This window comes from Hylobates moloch, unplaced genomic scaffold (genome assembly GCF_009828535.3).
Source record: "Hylobates moloch isolate HMO894 unplaced genomic scaffold, HMol_V3 SCAFFOLD_13, whole genome shotgun sequence".
In the NCBI taxonomy this organism is placed as follows: domain Eukaryota; kingdom Metazoa; phylum Chordata; class Mammalia; order Primates; family Hylobatidae; genus Hylobates; species Hylobates moloch.
This window is the reverse complement of record NW_026652288.1, coordinates 95,124,422-95,151,826: the sequence shown is the minus strand read 5'-3', so window position 1 is coordinate 95,151,826 and position 27,405 is coordinate 95,124,422. Positions and strand designations below refer to the sequence as shown.

At 44.4% G+C, this 27,405-nt stretch overlaps 1 protein-coding gene across 4 annotated transcripts in view; it reads left to right on the top strand.

Annotated features, from left to right (window-relative positions):
• IGF2BP2 (insulin like growth factor 2 mRNA binding protein 2) overlaps positions 1–27,405 on the top strand; it is a 184,793-nt gene that overhangs the window by 149,036 nt on the left and 8,352 nt on the right. For 2 of the 4 annotated variants that reach the window (XR_004251167.2, XM_032171830.2), the window contains exons 8-13: positions 2,823–2,945; positions 3,302–3,437; positions 6,035–6,163; positions 20,156–20,224; positions 21,174–21,290; positions 26,418–26,492. Coding sequence is in view for 2 of the 4 variants with exons in the window: in XM_032171830.2 (XP_032027721.1) it covers positions 2,823–2,945; positions 3,302–3,437; positions 6,035–6,163; positions 20,156–20,224; positions 21,174–21,290; positions 26,418–26,492 (649 nt within the window). In the remaining 2 variants the exon portion in view is untranslated. The remainder of the gene's footprint in view (positions 1–2,822; positions 2,946–3,301; positions 3,438–6,034; positions 6,164–20,155; positions 20,225–21,173; positions 21,291–26,417; positions 26,493–27,405) is intronic. The other 2 variants (XR_004251168.2, XM_058426924.1) reach the window with 1 other exon arrangement.

The following is a 27,405-nucleotide window of genomic DNA, read 5'->3' as shown; positions in this document are numbered from 1 at the left end:
GGAGGAGTAGCTATACTATTATCAGATGAATAGACTCAAAACAAAACTGTTACGAGAGACAAAGAGGGACATTATATAATGTTAAAGGAACAATTCACCAAGGAGATACAACAGTTATAAATATGTACACACCAAACCTCACAGTTCTAAATATATGAAGTCAACTTTGAAAGAGCTGAAGGGAGACATAATTAGCAACATGATAACAGTAGGAGACTTAAGTGCCCCACTTTCAATAATGGATAAAACTACTAGACAGAAGAGCAATAAGGAAATAGAATTGGAACAACACTATAGACCAACAGACATACAAGAACATTCCACCCAACAATGGCAGAATATATGTTCTTCTCAAGTGCATGTGGAACTCTCCAGGAGAGAGAACATACAGAACAAATCTTAACAAATTCAAGAAGATTGAAATCATACTATAAAGTATCTTTTCTGATCACAATGGAATGTAACCAGAAATCAACAGCACAAGGAAAATTAGAGAATTTAGCATTTTTTGTAGAGCTTGTCAAGTGGTAATAAAGTCCCTCAGTTTTTATTTATCTGGGAATCTTAATTTCTCCTTTATTTTTGAAGGACAGTTTTACCACACATGGTGTCCTTGGTTGGCAGTTTCTTTCAGCACTTCAAATATATCATCCCACTCCCTTCTGGCCTGCAAAGTTTCTGCTAAGAAATCTGCAGATATTGTTACGGAAGCTCCTTTGTATGTCACAATTGCTTTTCTCTTGCCACTTTGAAGATACTCTATCTTTGACTTTAGACAGTTTGATTATAATGTATGTCAGTGTGGTTTTCTGTGGATTTGTCCCAGTTGGAGTTCTTTAAATTTTTTTATTTGTATGTACATTTCGTTCCTCATATTTGGAAGCTTTCAGCCATTACTTCACATAAAGCTCTATGCCCCTTTGTTCCCTCTTCTCTTTCTGGGATTCCCATTATGCTTATATTGATCTACTTGGCATGTCTCATAGGTCCCTAGGCTCTCTTCACTGTATTTGTTTATTTTAATCCTCTAACTTGAAGATTTCAAATGATCTACATTCAAATTTGCTGGTCCTTTCCTCTCTCTGCTCAAATCTGCTGTTGAACTCCTTTAACAAATTTTTCTGTTCAATTGTATTTTTCAGCTCCAGAATTTGTTAGGTTCTTTTTTATAGTTTCTATCTCTTTGTTGATAGTCTCATTTTGTTCATGCATAATTTTTCCCACTTTATTTAGTTTTCTATCTGTGTTCTTGTTTAGCTCATTGAGCATCTTTACAATTATTTTTAATTACTGGTCAGGGAGCATATAGATCTGTGTTCTTTAGAGTCAGTATTTGGAGTTTTATTTTGGCCCCTTGATTGGGTCATGCTTCTCTGTTTCTTTGTATGCCTAATAAGTTTTTTTGTTGGGATTTGGGCGTTTGAAAAAACAACCACCTCTCACAGTCTCTGTGTACTGGCTTTGGGCAGTGGAAGACCTGAAATCAGCCTAGCTAGAGGTTCTAGGACCTCTCAAACCTTTTCTAATCTCTTGGTCCCTCTGGTGTCTGACTCTAGAACTGCAGTTCTTAAATGCTGTCCGGGAGGCGGAGCTTGCAGTGAGCCGAGATCGTGCCACTGCACTCCAGCCTGGGTGACAGAGCGAGACTCCGTCTCAAAAAAAAAAAAAAAAAAAAAAAATGCTGCTTGCCTCTCTTTTCAGCAGCTTCTGAACTCTGATGCTGATCCTTCAGTGCTCTGAGTCAGTGACACAAAAACCAGTTTTTCTGGCACCTTCCAGACAAGCCAAAATGTTGTATGCATAATCCAGTCCTTGTTTCTGTCCCAAAGGAGGAGCCCAGCCTTTAGGGTTTCCTCCCTTTGCTCTTTGGTATGCCATGTAGGGGGTGGCGCCTTGAAAATACTGAATGTTCTTACCTTTTTATCTATATCTCCATATATATATATATATCTCCATATATATATATCTCCAGTAAATATATATATATATATATCCATATATATATCTCGTGTGTGTGTGTGTATATATAGTTGTTGTTGTTTTTAGACAGGGTCTTGCTCTGTAGCCCAGGCTGGAGTGCAGAAGTGTGTGATCATGGTTCACTGTAGCTTTGGCCTCCCTGGCTCAAGCAATCCCACCTCAGCCTCCCAAGTAGCCAGGACTACAGGTATGCACCACTATGCCTGGCTAATGTTGTATTTTTAGTAAGGACAGTGTTTCACTATGTTGCCTAGGCTGGTCTTGAACTCTCGGGCTTAGGCGATTGCCCACCTTGGCCTCCCGAAGTGCTGGAATTACAGGCATGAACTACGGTGCCCGGCCTGGAATTCCTCCGTAGTTTACGGTGGACTTCATATTATAGCTGCTCAGCTGATATTTAGAGTTCTCACAGAAGTATTCTGGTCTATCTCTTGTTCATTTGAGGTGTCTGTGAGGGGGAAAGAGACCTGTGGCTTCCTAGTCTGCTATCTCGCTAACGTCACTCTCCCTTGTACCTTTTTTTAAGAGCAAGGAGAACATTCGTCACCCAATAGCGTTCTTGTAATACCCTCATTGGCCAGATCAGCCTCATGGATCCACTTCCAACCAGTTGCTACGAGGGAGTAGAATTACCATGGTTTGGCTTATGTTAATCAAAATTCTTTTTTTTTTTTCATGAACTGGGGTCGGTGAGGGACCTGACCTCTCCCAAATCCCATCGTCACTTGGTACCTGAACAAAATGACTTCCATTTATAAGAAAAAAGCAAGGTAATGGTTTCTGGGAGAACAACCATTATACATACATATCTAAAGTGTTAACTTGTTGCTTGTCTCTTTTAGAGCCGAAGAGATTCCTCTGAAAATCTTGGCCCACAATGGCTTGGTTGGAAGACTGATTGGAAAAGAAGGCAGAAATTTGAAGAAAATTGAACATGAAACAGGGACCAAGATAACAATCTCATCGTAAGCCACTTATTCAGATTACTCATGCCCAATAATGGAACACCTGAGCATTTCGATATGTCCAGTTCATTCATCTACTTTTCCCTAAAATGGGAATATAATCATAAGTGATGCAATTGTGTCCATCATCTTTTTAAAAAACACGTAAATACTTACCAGGTGGACATTTTTCACCATGGATGTGATCTAAATCACTAGTAAGATTTGAAATACGATGGCAGGGATTCTCCACCACACTGTGTTGGGAGGGAATTGAGTCTTCTCCCTCTCTGCCAAAACTTGTTTATGATTTTCTTTTTTTGGCATTTTATTTTTCCTGTTGAAAACAAAATTTCTCTTTTCTTCTCATGGGTCAGTTTGCAGGATTTGAGCATATACAACCCGGAAAGAACCATCACTGTGAAGGGCACCGTTGAAGCCTGTGCCAGTGCTGAGATAGAGATTATGAAGAAGCTGCGTGAGGCCTTTGAAAATGATATGCTGGCTGTTAATGTAAGTCCCTAATGCTTTCTTCTCCGCTGGTTTTCACAAGGCTCTCTAAGAATACTTGTCATTCAGCTAATGAGGAAGTGCCTTAGGATAGGTATGCGGAGTTTTTCCTGACTTCCTAGGAAAAAGGCATTAAAATAATCAGGAAACCAACTAGTAAATTATGATAAGTGCACTGGACAACATCACATGAAGACATTAAAATTGTAACTTTGAAGACCGAAATAAGGAAAAGCTTATGCTATAATGTTTATTAAGAAAAGCAAGAATAACTGGGTGTGGTGGCATGCATCTATATTCCCAGCTACTCAAGAGGCTGAGGCAGGAGGAGCACTTGAGCCCAGGGGGTTGAGACTACAGTGAGCTGGCATTACACCACTGCACTCCAGCCTGGGCAACAGAGTGAGACCCCATCTCTAAATAAATAAGAAAAGCAAGATATAAAAGTATATAAGTAAATTTACAATTACGTAAAATAACATGAATCAGAATGACTGGAAGGCTACATACAAAAATGAAAATAGCTGGCACATTAGAAAAGTGGGATTTTTTCCATGTATGTAGCCTTCTGAACCTTATGTAATATTGTCCTGTTACTTTTTAAATTTTAAAAATGCATGCTTTAAAGTTAACTTCTGGTTTTCCTCCCTTGCTTGCTGATCTGCACTTTTAGATTGCCTGATAAATGTTGTCAACCAGTTGAGCCTTTAACTATATATTTGTAGCAGACTCATTAGGTTTGTCCTTCCTGTGATTGCTACCGAATTTTTACTCTTAGTGGGGAGACACTGATCCGGCATTCAAAAAACAAAAAAAAACCTTTTAAAATAATTGGCTATCAGCAAAAGTCCAGCTCAGAGGAGTAAATTTTTTCACTTTTTAATTAGAGTTTTTGGATGTATACAAAAGTGAATAGGATGCTCCAATAAGCCCTCATATACCTGTAATCCACCTTTTGCAGTTATCAACTCACTACTTGTTTTGTTTCCTCCAAACCCTCATCCGTATCCACTTTTCCATACCTGTTGGATGACCTTTGAAGCAAATCTCAGACCTGATAATATTTCTTAAAGAAATAAATGTCGACAAAGTACTCTGTAGATTAAACCCAGGTCCCTCACTGCAGCACTTTCCGTTGTACCCTCTACTCCAGCCAGTAATCTGTCCCCACCTCACCCCGACCCCCACCTTAGCAGCCCACGTCACATGACAATTATGGGGCGTGATGAGAAGAGCTAGAGCAGGAGACTGCAGTGGGGTCTTCTCCCCATGTTTGGATATATTTGTGGAAGTATCATCTGACAATCTCATTTTCTTCCTGTGGGTTCTTGACATCTTATGGTAAACATCTCTTTCTGTGAACACCTGGAAAAGCTACAGAAGGGCCTGAGTGATTCATACATCTTCACCTGAGCTTACCACTTAGGTTCATTCATGTCTGTGCCAAAGTCACGCACTGGTAGGTGAATAACAAAATTACTGCATCTTATAGACAAAATGAGGTAAAGATGAAGGATACAAGCACTGCTATTCCAAACGTTCTAAAAAAAAAAAAAAAAAAAAAAAAGGCAAGTTACAGTGTGAACGTAGACAAAGATTAGAAAATGTTAGGAAATTGCTTCGTGTTCAGGGAGACAAAGATGGAAGCAGGTTGGACACAGCCTGGAATGAGTAACCACGTTCCTCTGCCCCTGAAGAGCTGTGCGCCTAAACCCACCCCCAGTCTGTGTGACCATCCCCATGTAGAAATGTAAGATAAGCAAGCAAGCAAGATGATCACAAAACCGACAACTAAATAGTAAAGAGACAAAGTTGTAAACCATCCCAAACCTGGATAATGGAGTTTACATATGTGGGAATTCACATCATGTGAAGAATCTGATCTTTCCATGGATAGAGTTGGAAAACACTGTTAATCCAATTTGTTTTAAACAGTCATTCAACAAATATTTATCGAGTACTTACTATATACCAGGCACTGAGAACACGACACTAAGTAAGACAGTCTCTGTTTGCAAGGAAATTCTGGTCTGAAAGGGGAGGAGGTAACTAAACAGGCTATTCACACACCATGTAATGAGTGCTGTCTTAGGGAAACAGGAATGCTGGAGAGCACATACAGGGCATTCGAGCTGATCTTTGGGATGAAAGAAAGCTTCCTGTATGAGGGGTCATCTATGCTCAGGTGAAACCCACAGGTCAGTAGGACTTAGCCAGGTGAGAAGGGAGAAAAGCACTTCCTTGCCTAAGAAATAAATAGCAATGTGAAGGGGCTCAGGGGTATTTAGGAAACAGGACTGGCCAGGTTGGAGATGAAGGGTTAGCAGGAGTGAGGCTGGCAAGTTGGCTGCCATCCCCAGGAAGAGCCTCATTTTCCATAATAAGATATGTAGACATGCCCAAGTGTGGCAGAGAATCCTTGAAGGAACACCATGGTCAGGTTAAGATATGGCACCCACCTCTGATACAGGGTAGGAAGAGCCTGGGCAGAGCTGATTAGGAGACGCTGGTGCCATTAAGACAAGAGAGGGAGGTTGACCCAGGCGTGCGGGCCTCTCTGGTCTCCTCCCTTCATCTTTTTTCTCCATTTCTATTCCCAGCAACAAGCCAATCTGATCCCAGGGTTGAACCTCAGCGCACTTGGCATCTTTTCAACAGGACTGTCCGTGCTATCTCCACCAGCAGGGCCCCGCGGAGCTCCCCCCGCTGCCCCCTACCACCCCTTCGCTGTAAGTAGCTCAGCTTGTGGAGGTTTGCTTATGCGCTGGGCGCCTCCAGGCAGCAGCATGACTCTGCTATGTGGAATCAGAACGGAAGCTTTCATTTAAAGGCCATGCTCGAGTAGAGATGAATCCAATGTAGGTGGAACTCAGCATTTCTTAGGACTTCTTCCTAATGGGCAACTTAATATTAAACCAGTCCTCTACACACGTGTTCTTAAATATAGTATGTCATAACTAGCCAAGAAAGAAACTCATAGCAAATTCATCAACTAGAAGCTAATTTATTATAGAAAAGAACTTGTTAGCTCAAATAAGAACATTTCATGAGTGATGGTAATTTATTAAAATATATAGGGTACCTGGATGATTCTTGAAGAGAGATATATACATACATACATGTGCAGTTTCTACCTATGTTTACAAGTCAAATGTATTATTTCTTATTAATAGGCAATTTTTAAAAGAAAATATTACATACATTGTTTATCTCTAAACACTTAGCACAATGCCTGGTATTTAGTAAGTTCTCAATAAGTATTTCTTCACAACAGAAGAAGAAATGTGAATTTTGTGAGTGTTTTACTTATTGCTTTCATTCACAAGCATTATTCAAGATTAGTACATTACCAAATTGGGGCTCAGGATACTTGACAGCTTTTTTTCATTCCTAATTTTTCTCTACGCAGACTGCTTATTTTTAAAAGCAAACTTTCTTTCCCCCAGTGTTTATGCTGTTTAAAAGGGAAGAATCGGGTGGGTGAACATGGCCTCAGCCATTCCGTTCTTTTGAGAAGTGCTTTCTGGGGTAGGCTTCACATTGTGTGAATTCCCAGTAGCTTTTTGGGTTATCTGTAGAGAGACAGGATGAATCCCCTGTGCCATCCTGCCAACAAAATGCAGACACAAACTGGCACCCACGTGCTGAGTCACATATATGCACACATTCTGCATTCTTGCTTATATGTGGCTCTTCTGAGTCTTTTCGTTTTCTTTTTTTTTTTTCTTTTTTTTGAGATGGAGTCTTGCTCTGTTGCCAGGCTGGAGTGCAGTGGCGCGATCTTGTCTCACTTCAACCTCCACCTCCTGGGTTCGAGCTATTCTCGTGCCTCAGCCTCCTGAGTAGCTGGGATTACAGGCATGCACCACCATGCCTAGCTAATTTTAGTAGAGAAGGGGTTTCACCATGTTGGCCAGGATGGTCTCCATCTCCTGACCTCGTGATCTGCCTGCCTCGGCCTCCCAAAGTGCTGGGATTACAGGCATGAGCCACCACGCCCGGCCCCCTGAGTCATTTCTAAATCTCTTCATACCACCTCTTTAGTTATATCCATTTCCCCTTAAACTGAAGGAGGGGACTGACACTGAGCCTTGTGTGTTGAGTAGCCAGAAGATGCAATACGAGGGATTGTGGCAGCTGTCAGTCACATGGCTGCGCCAATCAATAAGAATAGCTTGAGAGTTTCACATCTCCATATTTTTGCTGTCAGATCTGAGAATGGCCCAGTGAGGTATGACTAAGTGGTACTGAGGCACATAATCATTTCTTGGGAGAGAGGCTGTACATACAGCCCCACAGAAGATAACCTCAAACGTTAGGCTACCCTCTCAGTATAGGTAATGTAAGTGGGGAAAGGAAAAGGGCATAATAAATTAGACCAATTCTAAAATTGGTAATCTAGGCTGGGCATGATGGCTCATGCCTGTAATCCCAGCAGTTTGGGAGGCTGAAGCAGGCGGATCTCCTGAGGTCAGGAGTTCAAGACCGACCGAGCCAGCATGGTGAAACCCCGTCTCTACTAAAACTACAAAAATTAGCCAGGTGTGGTGGTGCACACCTGTAATCCCAGCTACTTGGGAGGCTGAGGCAAGGAGAATCACTTGAACCCTGGAGGCGGAGGTTACGGTGAGCTGAGATCGCAGCACTGCACTCCAGCCTGGGCAACAGAGTGAGACTTCATCTCAAAATAAATAAATATATAAAAATAAAATTAAATTAAATTGGTAATCTCAAATATAGGAGTCCGCATGCTACAACCTGAGGGCCAAATCTAGCTCACCATTTATTGTCATCAATAAAGTTTTTTAGGGGACACAGTCATGGCTGTTTATATTACATATTATCTATTCCTGCTTTCCCCCTGTAGTGGCAGAGCTGAGTAGATACATACAGATCACATGAGCCACAAAGCCTAAAATATTTGTGATTTGCTCCTTTGCAGAAAAAGTTTGCTGACCCCTGAACTAAATTTAACAAGGAGAGAATTTTTCTTTTGATAGCAGAATATTTTCTAAACTTGAAAATAGGGGCCGGGCGTGGTGGCTCACACTTGTAATCCCAGCACTTTGGGAGGCCAAGGCGGGCGGATCACGAGGTCAGGAGATCGAGACCATGGTGAAACCCCGTCTCTACTAAAAATACAAAAAAATTAGCCAGATGTGGTGGCGGGCGCCTGTAGTCCCAGCTACTCGGAGAGGCTGAGGCAGGAGAATGGCATGAACCCAGGAGGCAGAGCTTGCAGTGAGCCGAGATCGCGCCACTGCGCTCCAGTCTGGTTGACAGAGACTCCGTCTCAAAAAAAAAAAAAAAGAAAAAGAAAATAGATTTTGCTAGTTGGAAAGCTTCCTTTATATCTCAGATTTTTACTAAAATAGTAGAATAACCATTTTGCTAAAATGTGTGGTTCCTGTTATTTGTAAAATAGGTTTTAAATAAAAAATTGTTAAACTAAAAACAAAACAAAAACAACCAGGTAATTCTGATCTTGATTCCATGGGTCAATGTTAGAGTAGATTCTAATCCAGTGCCCTGACTGTCTGAGACATGATGGCTTCTGCAGACATCTCCTTCATGCAGCTGCAAGAAGTGCAGGTCCAATGGCATGGAGGCGGCCCTCACTGCCCACCTGTGCAGGACCTAGGCTATTCCGAGTGATACCTGGAGAGTCCATACTGCAGACCTGTAGGCTTCCCTGGTGGGCCCAGGACTCCTGAGAACAGCAGCACAGGGTGGTGGAGACACTTTAAATACTTAAAGTATTGTTTTCCTGTCACATAGGCATTCAAATTTCAAGGAACTAAGATATTTCTTGGTTGCTTTTATATATCACAAAGCTCTGATGCTTTTGCTTTTAGCATCCAAAGATCAGAGAGTCTGTGTCCCTCCTTATAACTGGCTCATCCACACCTAGGTTGGTCTCCGAACTCTGGAATTTTTAATGCATATGTGTGTGTAGGAAAACTTCACCACTTTTTTTTTTTTTTTTTTTTTTTTTTTTTTTTTTTTATAATAGTAATATGTGCATAGTGTTTAAGAAGCAGGGAGTATGTACTTTTGAATTTCCCAAAAAACACATTCCTCTGATCCTAAAAAAAAGAAGCTGCAAATAATACAGAAATGCAGAAAGTGCAAGTTTTTTCTTAACCTAAATATAACCAGTGTTTCTGTGTAGGTATGTGCATGTGTGTGTGTGTGTATATTTATATATGATTTATATTTTTCTGCCAAATTTTCACTCTGGAATGGAAATCCTTGTTTGTATACATGTATACATCTTGATTCATTTATCCAATTATTTCCTCAGAATAATTTCCTGGAAGTAGAATCAAAGAATCTGTACATTTTCTATGCTAATACATAGTGTATAATTTTGATACAAAAAAGGGTATATTACTTTTCATTCCCATCAAGAGTGTGTGTAACAGAGCAGGATTTTTTCTTCCATACCACCACTGCCAATTATTCCTCGCAGTCTGATATTTTTAAATATGCGCTTTTTAAAATTATATGACTAAACAATTTCATATTGGCCATTTTTATTCTCTCTAATAAGTTGCTTTCTGTATTTTTGACCCCTCAGTCTATTGAGAAGCAATGTAGCTTAGGTTCTAGAGCAGACTGCGTGCATTTGAATTTCTACACTGTCACTTGCTATTTTTAACTTTGAGCAAGTGACTTAAGCTCTTCAGGTCTGGAGTAATAATAGTACCTACATTAGGGGATTGTTATGAGGGTAATTAAGTAAGTTAAAACCTACATACAGTAACTGCTATGTAAACCATAGCTGCTATTATCATCATCTTTTTATTTCATCTTTTTCTTAATGATTTGTCATAGCTAATTACATATTAAGGCTGCTAACCACTTGTCATGTTGTAAATATTTTCAGCAAATATTCTCTTTGCTTTATTTGTGGTGTCTTATGTCATAAATAATTGTATGTATATAATTATATATATGTTCATTTATAGTGAACAGTAGTTCATAGCTCAACTTAAAATGCCAACTTTGTCATACACGGAATTCCCACTTAACTATATATGTAGTTCACTATATATATATCTCTCGAACCAATGAACTCTTGTTTGAAGTTAAATGTAAACATTTCCCTTCAGCCTTTGTTCCTTTATCCAAATTTCACCCAATACCTCCGCCTTAGAAGTGTAGTAGTTATGTTTACACATTAAAAAAAGTTTTCTCGGCATATATACAATCATATTATTCAGAAATACAGATGAAATTATGCTGTACACAGTGAATTACAAATTTTGTTTTTACATATTACGGGCATCTTTCCATAACTAGACCTAGTTTGATTTAATGGCTGCATAATATTCCATTAAATGAGTTTATCATAATTTTTGTAACCAGCACACTAGTTTTACGCATTTGGGTTGATTCCAAGTTTTTTTGTATTACAGACAATGTCAAAATGAGTATCTTTACAGGCATATCTTGAAGATATTGTGGATTATATTCCAGATCTCCATAGTAAAGTGAATAACATGATAAAACAAGTTACACTTTTTGTTTGTTTCCCAGTGCATATAAAAGCTGTGTTTACACTATACTGTAGTCTAAGTGTGCAATGTAGCATTATGTCTGAGAAAACAATATCCATGCCTGAATTTAAAAATACTTTATTACTAAAAAATGCAGACACAGAAACACAAAGTGAGTACGTGCAGTTGGACAAATGATACTAATAGACTTGTGTGACGTAGGGTTGCCACAAGCCTTCCAGTTTGTAAAAAACACGATTATCTGCAAAGTGCAATAAAGCCGAACGCAATAAAATGAGGTGTGCCTCTACATAAATCTTTGCACAAGTGTGTGAGTATATCTGAAAGTAAATTCTCTAAGACTGGAATTATTATGTCAAAGGGTATATGCATTTTAAGTATTCACAGATTTCTCTCCACCAGAATTCGTGCAGAAAACTGAAAAATTAAAGTAGTTAAATAATTGATATTTTCCTTTTGAGTTTCTGACCTTTGACGTCATGCTAAGGAAAAAAAGCCTTCTTCCATCCAAGACTGTAAAAATAAAATATTCTCCCATATTTTCTTTTTCTTTGTTTAAGAGACCGTGCTATGTTGCCCAGGCTGGAGTGCAGTAGCTGTTCACAGGCACAATTATAGCACACTACAGCCTCGAATTCCTGGGCTCAAGCAATCCTCCCACCTCAGCCTCCTCAAGAGCTGGGACTACAAGCACTTGCTACCGCACCTGGCCCATGTTTTCTTACACTAATTTTTAGTTGTTGGTTTTGGGGGATTGTGTATGTCTGCAATTCATAGGGAATTTATCTTGACTTATACTGAGATACAGATCTAACTTTATTTTTTTTTTGAAATGGATATTCAGTTTTCCAAAAACCATTTATTAAGTAATCCACCATTTTATCGTTCAACTTAAAATGCTAATGTTGAATCTCATAGAATGCCAACATAGAATCTCATTCACTTAATCAAATTTCTGGACTCTATTCCATTCCATTTGTCTCTGTCTACACAGCAGATTCTATGTGTTTTATACTATTTGACAGTTTTAACAGCAAGGTTATTTTTTTCCTCAAAGAATGAACTGGAAAGGTGGCCAACTTTTACTATGCTTGGGAAAATCAAAGAAAAGATTGGAATTTTCTCTTCCTTGAAGAATTGGTAAAAATTCAATCAAAAAACATGTGGGCCTACCAACTTTTGTTTGGAGAAAGACTGATTATTACCTTTTCAATTTCTTATAAGTTTTTAACTTGATTTTGTTGATTTATATTTTCCTATGAAAATACACATTTTTTCCACTTAATTTTTCCTTTTATGTGTATTGATATAAAGTGGTACAAAACAGACTATTGCCTTTTAAATATCCAGACTTGTGGCTATTTCTCTCTCTCAATTTCTTTTTTTAAAAATATTTATTTATTTATTTATCAAGGTGGAGTTTTGCTCTGTTGCCCAGGCTGGAGTGCAGTGGCATGATCTCGGCTCACTGTAACCTCCGCCTCTGGGTTCAAGTAATTCTCTTGCCTCAGCCTCCCAGCTGGGATTACAGGTGCCCACGACCACACTCGGCTAATTTTTGTATTTTTAGTAGAGATGAAGTTTCACCATGTTGCCCAGGCTGGCCTCGAACTCCTGACCTCAGGTGATCCACCTGCCTCGGCCTCCCAAAGTGCTGGGATTACAGACGTGAGCCACCACGCTTGGCCTAAGCTTGCGTTCTTAATAAATATACAACCGCATAATCCAGTTATTTAGAATTAACTAAACTTTTACTGGTTTCATTGCTCACTACAAACAGCTTCTTGTGTTTCACACCCTATCAATTTTTGAGTTATTTATTTGAATGTTTTGTTGTTGTTTGTCTAGAGTATTTTCTCAAACAAGTTTTAACAGAAGTAGCACGAGTATAATTTCTAAGCCTTTCTGTATCTGAAAGTGCCCTTCTTTTTCCTTCACATGTGAATGAATTCTGGGTGTCTAGAAATTCTAGGGTCGTAGTTCCTCTATCTATCTATCTATCTATCTATCTATCTATCTATCTATCTATCTACCTACCTACCTACCTACCTACCTACCTACCTATCTATCTATCTATCTAATCTATCTATCTATCTATCTAGAGATGGAGTCTTGCTCTGTCACCCAGGCTAAAGTGCACTGGTGCAATTTTGGCTCACTGCAACCTCCACCTTCCAGGTTCAAGCGATTCTCATGCCTCAGCCTTCCAAGTAGCTGGGACTTACAGGCATGTGCCACCACACCTGGCTAATTTTTCCATTTTTGGTAGAGATGGGATTTTGCCATGTTGGCCAGGCTGATCTCGAACTCCTGACTTCAAGTAATCTGCCCACCTTGGCCTCCCAAAGTGCTGGGATTACAGGTGTGAGCCACTGTGCCCAGCCCTTATCTCCTTTAGAACTCTAAAAATGTTACTTCTAGCATTGTTTCTTTTGTAGGTATCTTTTTTCTTCTTCTTCTTCTCCTTCTCCTCCTCCTCTTTTTTTTTTTTTTCTTTTAAGAAACAGGGTCCTGCTCTGTCACCTAGTAGGCTGGAGTGCAGTGGTGTGATCCCAGCTCACTGCAATCTCGAACTCCTGGGCTCAAGTGATGCTCCTGCCTCAGCTTCTTGAGTAGCCGGGACTACAGGTGTACACCACCACGCCTGTCTTCCCCCCCCCCCGCCCACCCGGTGTCTATAAGGTTTTTTGCCTTTTATAGTAATTTGCCTTTACCCTTGGAATTCAGGAATCTGAATCTGAGTGCTTTGATCTAAAGATCCGTGTTTTTCTTTGGCTCGGGAGAATGTTTCCCTTCCATAATTAATTTTAGTGTTGCTTCGCTCCCATCCACTTTATTTTCTCCTTCTGGAGTTCCCACTCCAGAGGAGCAGAGTTATAGCAAACCTCACTCTACTCTTTGTGTCTGTCCACTTCCCACTCTTTGTCTTGGTTTTTGTGGTTTAACAGTCTTGTGCATTGATGGGCTTTTCAGCAGCGTCTTCCCTACTATTTGCACGTCCTCTACTGAGTTTTTACCTAACCATGTTTTTCATATCCAGGGTCACTCTGGTTCTCTGATTGTTCATTTCTCATAGCAATCTATATACAAATTATTGAAGCACTGTCCTCTTCCATCTCACTAGGAGATCAAATCACAATTTTGTAGAAAGCTCTCCCTTCTCCCTCCATTAACTCACTGGGTTCATTTGCTTGTCTTGTGCAGCTGGGCTCCTCTCCTTTGTGCTGCTGATTCTTTATATGTGTCTAATGGATTTTAATTGTCCATTTACATATTTAAATGCACTCAACAGAGAGCATAATTACAATCCTTAGGGGAGCTTTTTCTTAGCATGCTCCCCAGACCCCACCTGAACCAGTGAGTTCAGAATGTCCCAGGTGAGCGCAGCAGTGAGTGCAGTGGTTTAGATCTTGGGCTGCAGAGGCAGACACAGAGATCTGTGTTAGCATCTCAACTCTACCTCTTGCTGGCTCACCAGTTCCTAGCTCCCTCCAGCTTCTAAGATTGTCCCATGAGAACACACAGAGCAGGACAGGCAGCTCCATGTAAGGAGACACTTTGACAAGCTGGCATAGAGCAGTGCACCTTCTGCATCTTAGACAGCTACGTCCACAACACTGAACCCTCTGGCCAAGTCGTCGCCCCTTCCTAAGGCGCGTGTCCCTGGCTCCCAGAGGGAGCACCTGCCAGCTTTGCAGTCTGGTATCACTCTATGATCACACTAAAACTATTTAAATATTTGAACATAATTCATATATATGCAGTAAAATACTAGCAAACCAAATTCAGCAGTACATTAGAAAGACCATTCATCATGACCAAGTGGGATTTATCCCTGGGATGCAAGGATGGTTCGACATATGCAATTCAATCAATGTAATACATCATATCAACAGCAAAATTAGTAGAAGAAAAGAAGTAATAAAGATCAGGGTGGAAATAAATGAAATTGGAATGAAAAATACAATACAAAAGATCAATTAAACATAATTCCTATGCCTGGTCCTTGCCCTCTGCACTCCCCTTTCCCACCCTCCACTCTTCCCACCCCCTGATTTCTTCATGCTTCAGAATATCACCTAAATTGTGTATCAGATGGTCACACATCGTAGCCTGAACCCTGCAGTTCTCCCAGGAAAAGGAAGCCCTGCTGTTTATAACTCCATTTTTTAATTTTCACAAGTGTGTTTGATATATACTCTCTACCTACCCCCCCAGAAGAGCCAAACTCAGAGAAAAGGCAGACACCAGTGTTCCTGAAGTTGAGAGTTTGAAACAAGCCTGTGGATAACAATTACCCACCTCCCTCTGCCTCTCAGTTAGTGGGTAGGGGGTGAGGGGGCGAGGACACACCTGGCAGGAGTGCCTTTACCACACCTCCTTTCCCCCTCCCCACTGCCAAAATGATTTTGAAACACTCAAAAATAAAGTAGCTTCTTCCTCATAAAATAGGTGGGACTCTTCAACTGGGACAGTGAGTCTAATGGCCACATTGGGGTCAGGGTTCCCTACCAACCTCCCTATCCCTTGGGGCCTTGAACCAGATGTCAGATGACTACAACCTGCTTTCCCATTAAAATAGTTATTTGAGTTACTGCCAAGTTACTTTTTCTGACCATTATAAATAAGCAAGATTTGAAAGCCCCCTTCCATTTGAGGCTGTAGACATCACCTAACAGAAAGTATTGGAATGGGCCGGATGTGGTGGCTCACTCCTGTAATCCCAGAACTTTGGGAGGCCGAGGCAGATGGATCATTTGAAGTCAGGAGTTCAAGACTAGCCTGACCAACATGGTGAAACCCTGTCTCTACTAAAAATGCAAAAAAATTAGCCAGCTGCAGTGGCTTACGCCTGTAATCCCAGCACTTTGGGAGGCCGTGGTGGGAGGATCACCTGAGGTCAGGAGTTCGAGACCAGCCTGACCAACATGGTGAAACCCTGTGTCTACTAAAAATATAAAAATTAGCTAGGTGTGGTGGTGGGTACCTGTAATCCCAGCTTCTCAGGAGGCTGAGGCAGGAGAATCGCTTGAACCCGGAGGTAGAGTTTGCAGTGGGCCAAGATCATGCCACTGCACTATCCGTTTAAAATATATATATATGTGGAAGGAAAAAAGTATGTCTGATGAGACATTTTTTTTTTTTTTGAGAGAGTTTCATCTGTCACCAGGTGGATGCCATGGCAGATCTCGGTCACTTCAAGCGGTTCCCCTGCCTCAGCCTCCCAAGTAGCTGGAACTATAGATGTGCACCACTATGCCTGGCTAATTTTTGTATTTTGGGTAGAAGTGGGGTTTCACCATGTTGGCCAGGCTGGTCTTGAACTCCTGACCTCAAGTGATCTGCCTACTTCGGCCTTCCAAACTGCTGGGATTACAGGCGTGAGCCACCATGTCTGGCCAGACATTTCATTATACATAAGCACTTATTTATCACTAATTAATGTAGCTCATCCAATGCCCAGTGATCTTTCATTCCTGTGACCTCATTGAATACCATATAGCACCCGTCAAGGGCATCTGTCAGGCTTAGGGTCAAATCTGCAGCCCACTGGTGCTGCCTCCCCCGCCACATCCTGCTAACCCTTATTCGCATCCACCATACTGCCCTCCTTTCTGTTTTCCAAACAGGCCAACCCCTTTTCTAGCTCTGGACCTCCTAGAACCCTGCTTAGAATGCTGCCTCCCAGTGCCTTGTCTGGGGCTCTGTCTCCTCCCTGGGTCTTGACTTCAGCAGTCTTTCCAGACCACTCGCCTCCACACCTGCTCCTTGCCTGTTCCTGTTCATTTCTTTCACAGTACTTGAAGTTCTCTTTTGTGCCTGCGTCCCCAGTAGAACGCAAGCTCCATGCTGTCAGTGACCTTTACTGTCTTAATAACTGTGTCCCCAGCACCCGGGACCCGGGTCAGTGCCTCCCACAGAGTAGGTGCTCAGATGCCTTTTATTTTTTTTTGTTTCGTTCTTGTTGTTTTGTTTTGTTTTGTTTTGTTTTGAGACAGTCTTGTTCTGTCACCCAGGCTGGAGTGCAGTGGCATGATCTCAGCTCACTGAATCTTGTCTCCCGGGTTCAAGCGATTCTCCCACCTCAGCCTCCTGAATAGCTGGAATTACAGGTGCCCACCACCACACCCAGCTAATCTTTATATTTTTACTAGCGATGGGGTTTCGCCATGTTGGACAGGCTGGTCTTGAACTGCTGACCTCAAATAATCCACCTGCCTCAGCCTCCCAAAGTGCTAGGACTACAGGCATGTAGGATTGAGCCACCGTGCCCAGCCTCAGACACCTTTTGAATGAATGAATGAACAAACCCTCACAACAATACTATAAGAACTAGATATTATTTGAGTCTGTTTGTGGATAAGGCTCAGAAAGGTTAAATAATTTTTTCCAACTTGTAGTGATTCAGAGACTCGGATCTTCTGACTCCAAAAACTAACTTCTATACACAGGGGCTAATGGCAGAGCCTCCACTAGAAACAAGCTCCTGATTGCAGAGTTCAAGATTCTTTCCCTGTGACAATTTTCCAGCTGTTACTCATGAATAAAAGAGAATTTGTCCTTTTTATCCTTTGACAGCTAATTTTAAAAATCTCTTACCCTGAGTTCCTAGGAAGTCTAAATTTGATAGTATTTATGTGAGAAGTATTTGAACCCAGAATAGGAGCCACACTGTGGCTTGTCTATTCCCGGCCTCACATGAGTTGTGTAAGGAAATGGCAAATCATAGTTCAAAGGAATTATTTCTGCCATGAGACCTGAAGGAACGATTCGTCAGGTGGGAGGAGAGCTGAAGTGCTCTTTTCCCAGACTAGAGTTTTGTGCAGAAGAGTTGCATGAATTCTCCCCCAGCTCTTCATGGCCCAGGACACGGACCTGCAGAGAAAGCTCTGGAGCTGATGTTCTTTCCAGGGGGTCCTTAGAAAGAAGCAGAGCCAAGAGAGAGAAACTGCTTCTCTACTCACCTTTCTATAAAACTTGAGCTTGCCAAGAGACTGCTGATCTCGTAGCGCCCTCTTGTGGGCACGCGGGGCTGCTGCAGCCCCTTTCCAAGTCAAAGCAAGGCTCGCACCACAGCTGTGTTAAGTGGAGCTCTGTGGCCAGCAGGCGTGGCTGGTAACCTACAGCACCCCTGGAGCAGCTCCTCAAGTTGTTCACATCTCTGCCTTCTCGCTCCAAGCTCAAAAAGGGCAACGGTTTCATTTTGTCCCTAATGGGTCATAAGGCAAAATCCTAACCTTCAGGAGATTCAGGGGATGGAGGGCATTGCCCGTCACTGTGAGATTTGCTCAGGGATCCTCAAATGAAAGCTGGGTCACCAGACTCCAAGCCTCGGCCACGTCTGACCACCGTTGGAATCGTCTTCCTGGAGGACTAGCTTGCAGGGTGGGCCTGCAGGAATTGGTTCCATGGTACCCAGAGCTGTTCACTTCCTTTCCTGGAACAGTGATGTCAGTGTTGACCCAGCCTTGTGTAAAGCACAGCTAACGATTCTGCTGACTCAGGTCAGCGTTCTGCCTATAAGAATATATGAGACCGGGCGCGGTGGTTCACACCTATAAGCTCAGCACTTTAAAGGGAGGCTGAGGCGGGTGGATCACTTGAGGTCAGGAGTTCAAGACCAGCCTGACCAACATGGTGAAACCCTGTCTCTACTAACGATACAAAATTAGCTGAGCTTGGTGGCACATGCCTGTAATCCCAGCTATTTGGGAGGCTGAGGCAGGAGAATCGCGTGAACCCAGGAGGTGGAGGATGCAGTGAGCTGAGATCGCGCCACTGCACTCCAGCCTAGTCAACAAGAGTGAAACGCCATCTCAAAAAAAAAAAAAATTATCAAATCAGACATAGTTCCCTCTCATAGGACTGTTGTGAGGATTGAAAGAGTTTATGAATAGACACAAAATATCTATGTTAGTATCTAGTACACAGTACCTATTCAGTAAAAAGCAGCTCCTTGGCAGGGTGCAGTGGCTCACGCTTAGAATCCTAGCACTTTGGGAGGCTGAGGCGGGTAGATCACCTGAGGTCAGGAGTACGAGACCAGCCTGGCCAACATGGTGAAACCCCATCTCTACTAAAAATACAAAAAATTAACCAGGCGTGGTGGGGGGTGCCTGTAATCCCAGCTACTTGGGAGGCTCAGGCAGGAGAATCGCTTGAACCTGGGGGGGCGGAGGTTGCAGTGAGCCGAGCTTGCGCCACTTCACTCCAGCCTGGGCAGAAGAGTGAAATGCCGTCTCAAAAATAAATAAAATAAAAGCGGCTACTTTTTAAATTTCTATTTTCTTAATAGCTGTACTTTTTTTCTGTCCGTATCTGCCCTCTTGTTCCCTGCTTCTCTCTCTCCACATTCATTTTCTTTCTCTCCTCTCTCAGTCTCTCTCTCTTTTTTTCTTATGGAGACAGGGCCTTGCTCTGTCACCCAGGCACAACACCAGTGCAGTGGTGCAATCATAGCTCACTGCAGCCTCAAATTCCCAGGCTCAAGTGATCCTCCCACCTCAGCCTCCTGAGTAACTGGGACCAGAGTGCACACTACCACACCCAGCTAATTTTTTATTTTATTTTTTATAGAGATGGGGTCTCTCTATGTTACCCAGGCTAGTCTCAAATTCCTGGACCCAAGTGATCCTCCCATTTCAGATTCCCAAAGCTCAGTCTCCTTTGACATTTCTCCCTTCTCAGGATTCTTTCCATTCCTTCTAGAATTCTCTGATGGAGCTGACTGATCTATCTGCCCAGGAACACATTTGCTTGTTCTGAATAACTCTTGGGTATTGTCCAGCACACTGTTCTTTTTCATCTACGACTCATCATTCTCCAGAAAATGGAAGGCACTGGCCCCTCCTCTCCACCCCAGGGCAGGTTAAGAGTGTATGGGTGCAAGCGCCAGTGGGTGTATGTGTGTGTGTGTTCGCACCCATGGTATGTTCCTAGGACGCCTCAAGCATGACTCAGCTTAGAAATGATGAACATTTAGCCCAGACAGCTACTGCAACCAGGGGACGTCTTGCCAAGCATTCAGTGGTCTGAGTGGGAAAAGTGGAGCAGAGATCTGAGACACAGAGTAGACACGACAGTGGAGCCAGCTGATGCCACGGAGAGCCTGTGTCGCATGTGGGGAATCTTGCCTCCCTGAGGACAGTGACGGTCCCTGAGGGCACCCACCCACTGACTGTTTCTCTCATGCTGCAGACCCACTCCGGATACTTCTCCAGCCTGTACCCCCATCATCAGTTTGGCCCGTTCCCGCATCATCACTCTGTAAGTGCCCCCCTCAGTTCAGCCGCATCTGCCACTTTTCCTTCTCCTGGGGCTGGGCACGCTTGGTCCTTGGTGGCCAGTGAGTATTCACAGTGCAGGTCCTGTCTCCTGGGGCTCTGGGTTGTCCTGGGAGTGACACACCTCAAAGCCTGAGCACGCCAAACTCCCCAGCACCCAGCCGTCCTTGAGGTTCTGCAGAGGCCTAGGCCGTTCCTGTCGCACGGTCCTGTGGATGCTCGCACACCTCACAGGTCGCAGGAACTGCTACAGACGGGCAAGCAGAAGGCCAGATGAGCAGGTGCTGTTGGCACTGAAAAGCAGAGTTTCCAAAGATCTTTGAACAAAGTCTAGCAAATGAGGGAACGTCATTTGCACAGACCCCACTTGCAAGGACCCCTGGCAGCCTTGCCCAAGAGCCTCTGCCTTTTGTCTCAGGGTCCCAGGAGGGATGGTTCACCCCATCTTCCTGGGCAGTCACCGTGCGGCTGGGTCAGGGCAGGTTTAGTTGTGAAAATGCTTCCCTGGATACCAGATGTGTTGGGCAGCTTTCCATTCCCTCTAACAGAATGCCTTGGGGCTGTCTTCAGGCCAGGTATGTTTGATAGCTGTTTTCATTTCTTGGGCGAAGACACAGGAGAGATAGAGATCACATTTGTATAAGACAGAAAACCTGTGAACAGACAGCTTTTGGAATCCAACAAATTGAGAAGCTTGAGAGGAGTGTTCCCTTGATTATCACTAGCGCTGCCTATACTCAGGTCCCTTCCTCAGGCTTCACACCTGCAGAGCCACAGGCCGCAGAAGGATCCCGTGCACCATTCTGGCCATTTCCTTGGGTGGCAGGGCCTTCCCACCATGGGGTTCATGGTAAGGCGCTTGGTACCTGTTGAGTGCCTGGAGGAGAAAGCCTAGTTGGAATAATGTCTTCTTTCTTGTCTCGCCCTCCCAGTATCCAGAGCAGGAGATTGTGAATCTCTTCATCCCAACCCAGGCTGTGGGCGCCATCATCGGGAAGAAGGGGGCACACATCAAACAGCTGGCGAGATTCGCCGGAGCCTCCATCAAGGTGAGGCTGCTCCCGACGGCCCTTGTGGCCCTTTCTACCACCTCCGTTCACCCCACGTCCCTTGTTCCCTCTCAGTCCCAGGCAACGCCACACCATGCAGAGACAGAATCCCACAGTGATCTAGAACATTTGCCCCATAACTATTCCCATCCCCTCTCATCTTTCCTTTTCTTATTCCTTTACTGTTCAGCTAACCACTGAATTAGAAAACAATAGTAGCAAACAACCCAATCCAGTCCTTTTTGTTTTATCATTGTTGTCCTCAAGAAGATAAAGAAAGGTTGAGGATTTTCCCAAGCTAAGGGAAGGGACTGCAGTGAAGTGATAACTTAGCAGGTATCAGTGTACGGTGCTTTAATGAGTCTCCACTTCACAGGCCCTGAACTATGAGAAAATAATGTGAATAAAAAAACTCTTTGAAAAGCAATGATAAAATCATAAACAAAAGCTGAGTGTCTAACCCGATATGCAGCCCAGCCTGAGCAGAACAGCTCAGGAAGGACGGTCCTTGACTTATGGAAAGGCTGCGAATGCAGACGTGGCTGCAGCTCCAGGCCCACATCCTGCCTCCTTGAGCACAGTGTGGAGAATCATCAGAGAAGCTGAAAGGGGAGGATTATTTGCCCCTGGTCGTGCTCCAAGACCAGCTATCAGCTCTGACTCACGGGCAGAATGCTGAGCACGTCCCAAGCCTCATGAAACATTTTCGGAAACAGAGTTTTTGTTGTTACGCAAAATAATTTGCTACCATGGGACAAACCAGAATTCCAAATGAGAAGTCTCATGACTTGGAGAGAAAGAATGCTTACACTTTCTCCCCAGGAAGAGCTGGAATTTCTCCCACAGCAAGTGTGCTAGAGGAAAAACAAAAACAAAATACTCTGAGTAGTACAGAACAAGGGTTGCACTGAGACCATCAGAGAGTTTCATTTTGGTGAATCATTTTCCCTCTCAGGCCTCATTTATCTCATCTGCAGAGTGGACAGACAGGATGAGAGCCCTGAGGTGTGGGGGCTCTTGTGCCCAGCAGGCCTGCTGCAGGTGAGACCCCGGCCTGGGCACTGATAGGCAGGTGCTGGCCCGACCCCTGAGGGTGGGCTGAGTAAGGTGTGGAAGACCCCCCGGCTGGCTGCAGCCCTTGGGCCTTGCCCAGCTTTCAGTCCTGCAATCTGAGATGCCGGCAGGAGAAAGGACCATTTCAACTAAAAGGGATTTAAGGGACCATCTCATCAAATCCCTCTCTTGTTCAGCAGAGAAAAGTGAGGCTCAGAGAGTGCTGGGACATGGGCAAGGCACACATGTGGCAGGGCTGGCTCTGAGGTGGAAAGTCTGCTGACTTCTGGGATATCCAGCACCTCCTGGGGCTCACCACTACAGCACCTCTTCGTTTACTATTGCCCATGAGGAACTGGGGCCTAGGGAGTTTTCATTGGCTTGTCCAAGGCCACAAAGCTGAAGAATGAGAGAGGCAAGATTTGCCCAGGTTATCCTGTTTCTGGTCCAGTGTGTTTTTCCACCATAGCAACCTAGCTGTGATGCCAGAATCATTCCCAGTGGGGCCTTTAGGAAAATAAGAGATCAGTCGCATGGGCTGCATCCCACAGTCCCAGGTCCCAGGTCCCAGCAAGGTTGAGTGGTGACGTGTCACTGTGCTCCTGGCCTCTGTGATGGGCAAAGACAGCAGTGCTGCATCAGGAGGACAGAATGGACTGTACAGCTTAGGAAGGTCCAGACGGTGTTTTTTATGCTGGGCCAACAATCTTCTCCAGCAACCTTCTACTTCCCCAGCTCCTGCCTGTCTCCATAGCATAAACCAGGGAGGCAAATAATTTGTGAAGGAAATTTCCAAATTTTTAAAATCAATCGGCCGGGCATGGTGACTTATACCTGTAATCCCAGCACTTTGGGAGGCTGAAGCGGGTGGATCACCTGAGGTCAGGAGTTGGAGACCAGCCTGGGCAATAGGGTGAAACCACATCTCTACAAAAATACAAAAGTTAGCCATGCATGATGGCAGGTGCCTGTAATCCCAGCTACTTGGGAGGCTGAGGCAGCAGAATCACTTGAACCTGGGAGTCGGAGGTTGCAGTGAGCTGAGATCATGCCATTGCACTCCAGCCTTGGTGACAGGGCGAGACTCTGTCTCAAAAAAATAAAAGTAAAAAAATCAATCTGGTTTTTGCTAGATTCCCTTTGTCTCAATAGGTCCCTGAAAAACATCTGTCTCTAAAGCAAGATGGATGATCTCACTAACGCCAGAGATTCTCCCACCCCTAGTTTCTACTTTGCCAGTCTTTGGGGGCCACAATGAGGGGCACATTTGATGCTGCTGGGCAGGGAGAGAACCTCACACTCATCCATGGGAGCAGAGTGCCCAGAGGAGGTGGGCTGAGCTAAGATCTGGGTGATGCACTCCAAGAGATGCTTTGGTTGCAGGTGAGAGCTGAGCTCCCGTCACCTGCCTTTCCTCTAGAACAGGCTTCCAAATGCTGCACAAAATTCATTCAGCCAGTGACACCTAATTCCAGATCCTGACTCCAGCCCTGCTTACCCTGTGATCTTGGCAGTTATCTCTGGGTCCCATATGCTTCAGTCATAAGATGGGGTCCTCATTCCTGCCCCTTTAGAGGGAGTGTGCGCATGGAATGACATTCCAAAACTGCACAAGTGCACAAGTAGCCCTCCGACTTCTGGCCTAGGCTGGCGAATGCCAGGCAGTAGAGCCCTCAGAGTTTTCTTTCAGAATCTGAGCAAAGCAGCCACAAGTCACTACGAAGTGGACGGTGATGGCAGAACCGATTTGGTCAGCGTGAATCATGAATCAGCCATTCGCCCTTCTCGGTTTGGGTGGTGGTAGGAGCTGGGAACCACACAGCCATGATCCGCTCTCTCTTACTTACTCAGAGATAAGGACCAGGTTTAATGCCAGGTGTGGATCTCAAAGTAGAGTCAAGGGATCCTGCCAGAAGTCTCAATGGCCAGGCTCTGTGATCTGCCAGAGGGTGTCAGACCCCTGGACACACTCAGATCTGTGTTTTTTGGCCAAGGCCCTGCCAAGAAATGGCTGCCCACAGCAAAGGAAGTCCCCCAAGAAGCTCAGCTGTTGGTCACCTGAGTCTCACATTTATCCTCATCCACCAAGGAGTTGCGGCCAGAGAACTCTTTGCAGATCCCATGAAGGGGTCCCTCCTTCCAGAGCGGGACGGGGTCTGAGCATGTCTTGGCTGCGTACTCACAATAAAGCAGGGGCAGCCACCCTGGATCCTGAGGCTCATGGATGGAAGCTGGCTTATAGCACACACTGAGGGGAAACCAAATTGAACCCTCTGGAGGTGGAGGTCTTCCTGGAGGAGCCTGAGTGACACAGTGGTCCAGAGGTGACACAAATGCGACACCAACGGTGTATCCCATTTCACTAAACAGATCTTTCTCGAGACCTAGTCTCAGGAATGGTGCCTCCCTTGAATCCCTACTTCGGTTTTGCCTTAGAACGTGATGTCCCTGTCATTGACCATGTTTCTTGTTTCGTATTTGCTCTTAGCTTAGAACTGCATCTGTGGCCAACCTGGGGCAGGTGTGTAGGACCTTATGAGATGTGTGTATTCTGACCTCAGTCTTGGCTCATCCTTATGATCCTAAATGCCTGATGTGCACTCATTTTACTTTTTTTTTTTTTTTTTAAGACGGAGTCTCGCTCTGTCGCCCAGGCTGGAGTGCAGTGGTTTGATCTCGGCTCATTGCAACCTCCGCCTCCTGGGTTCAAGTGATTCTCCTGCCCCAGCCTCCCAGGTAGCTGGGACTACAGGCATGCACCACCATACCTGGCTAATTTTTGTGTTTTTAGTAGAGACGGGGTTTCACCATGTTGACCAGGCTGGTCTCGAACTCCTGACCCCAGGTGATCTGTCCATCTCGGCCTCCCAAAGTGCTGGATTACAGGTGTGAGCCACTGCGCGCCTGGCCTCATTTTGCTTTTAATGACATTTAATTTTGCTACACTGTGTTAATAAGTTTTAATTTTGTATTTATTTTTAGCTGAAGTTTTTTTTAATAAAGCAGGGCATGCAGAAACAAATACGTAACAAGGATCTCTCTAACAAAAATGCCTCCTCAGCCCAGGGTTTTAATCATGTTACAAGAGAACCTGAACTCACAGAAACTGAGAGAAGGAGGCTGGGCGCAGTGGCTCACACCTGTAATCCCAGCACTTTGGAAGGCCAAGGTGGGCGGATCACTTGAGGTCACTTGAGCTCTTCTTTGGAGGACTTTGAGACCAGCCTGGCCAACATGGTGAAACCCCATCTCTACTAAAAATACAAAAATTAGCTGGGTGTGGTGGCAGATACCTGTAGTCCTAGCTACTTGGGAGGCTATGGCAGGAGACACACTTGAACCCAGGAGGTAGAGGTTGTAGTGAGCTGAGATCATGCCACTGCACTCCAGCCTGGGCAAGAAAGTGAAAGGAGATTTGGAGCTTGCTGGGCCCAGCCCCCGTGTTTCACAGATGAGGGAATGGAGGCACAGTGAGGGGAGGAATTTGCAGAGCCAGGACTAGAACCAACGTGCCTCCATTTCTGCTCTGCTGCTGTTTTACTTATGACCCATTTGCCGTGGAGGAAGCCGTCTTGAGCACACATACTCTAACTCAATTGTCACTTGCAGCTGACTGCCCCCGTGAGCTGAGAATTAGAACCAGAGACACCTTTGCTGCAAGCTCAACTCCAATTTAACACCTTGGTGGACCTGTCCTTCCTTCCCTTTGGGCCCTAGGTGGGTTGGCAGAGCCTACACGTCCCTCTTCCTAGAGCTTTTGACTCCCTGGCTATTTCCTAAAACTCAGTGAGAGGAGGCCTGTCACAGCTGGTGCTCGGGACAGACACAGGCAGTAACTACTGGCCTGTGTCTGACTGTCCCTGGGTGGCCAAAAACCCAAGTTTGATACTGGGCATTACAGTCATGACTTCCTAAGACCACGGTGGAGGCAGCATGGCATCAGACAGAGCCAGGGGTAACGGCAGAAGCAAGACCCGGAATCTCCTGCTGGTATGCTTGCCGTCCACTTAGACAAGAAAGAGGGGCTGGGGAATGCAGCCAAGCATCAGCGTTTTCCTCTCCTGTGAACCACAGATCGCCCCTGCGGAAGGCCCAGACGTCAGCGAAAGGATGGTCATCATCACCGGGCCACCGGAAGCCCAGTTCAAGGTTAGTGCCAAGGGACACCTCAGCCCTGCAGGCTCTGGGCACAGAGCAGCCACCTCAGAGGCACATTCAAGGCTCTTCTTTGGAGGCCCAGCCTCCATTTCCCTCCCTGCTACTGCCCACCGGGCTCCGGCTCACCCTGTCGTCCCTGGCTGTTCCTTCTGCACGTTTGCCCTCTGCTGGGAAGCCCTCTTTCCCTTCCCTCCCATGGAAAAGTAGATCATCTGTTGGTGCCCAGTTCGAGTGGCCCCTCCTTTGGCACCTCTGATCCCTTAGCCCTGGTTTTGAGGATGGATGTCTCCGGCTCATTTAGTCATTTCTACCCTTCAAGTGATGGAGGACTAACACAGGTGTAAGGGGAAGTAGCATGGTTTGTTGGAAGTTCTTTGGTGAGGTGTGTTTTGCTTTGTTTTGTTTTTGCCTTTTTTTCTTCCCTAGGAAAATTATAACTTGAGCTTTCTAAAAGTGAGAAACACATATTTATTTATTTATAAAAGTACAATCCTTATCATTAAAAATATTTAAAATGTAGCTGAGAAGAGGAAATTCACACATGTGGAACCGCTCAAAAGCAATAGCCTCAGCCAGGGGCAGCAGGTGGTGGCATGCGCCTATAGTTCCAGCTACTCGGGAGGCAGAGGCAGGAGGATCCCTTGAGCCCAGGAGTTTGAGAACAGGCTGGGCAATATAGCAAGACCTCATCTCTAACGAAAAGAAAAAGATAACAAAAAACAGTAACCCTTTAACTCAGTATTGGACAACATGTGGAATATCCATTTAACAGAGTATTACTCGGCTGGGCGCGGTGGCTCACGCTTGTAATCCCAGCACTTTGGGAGGCCGAGGTGGGTGGATCACGAGGTCAGGAGATCGAGACCACGGTGAAACCCCGTCTCTACTAAAAAAAAAAAAAAAA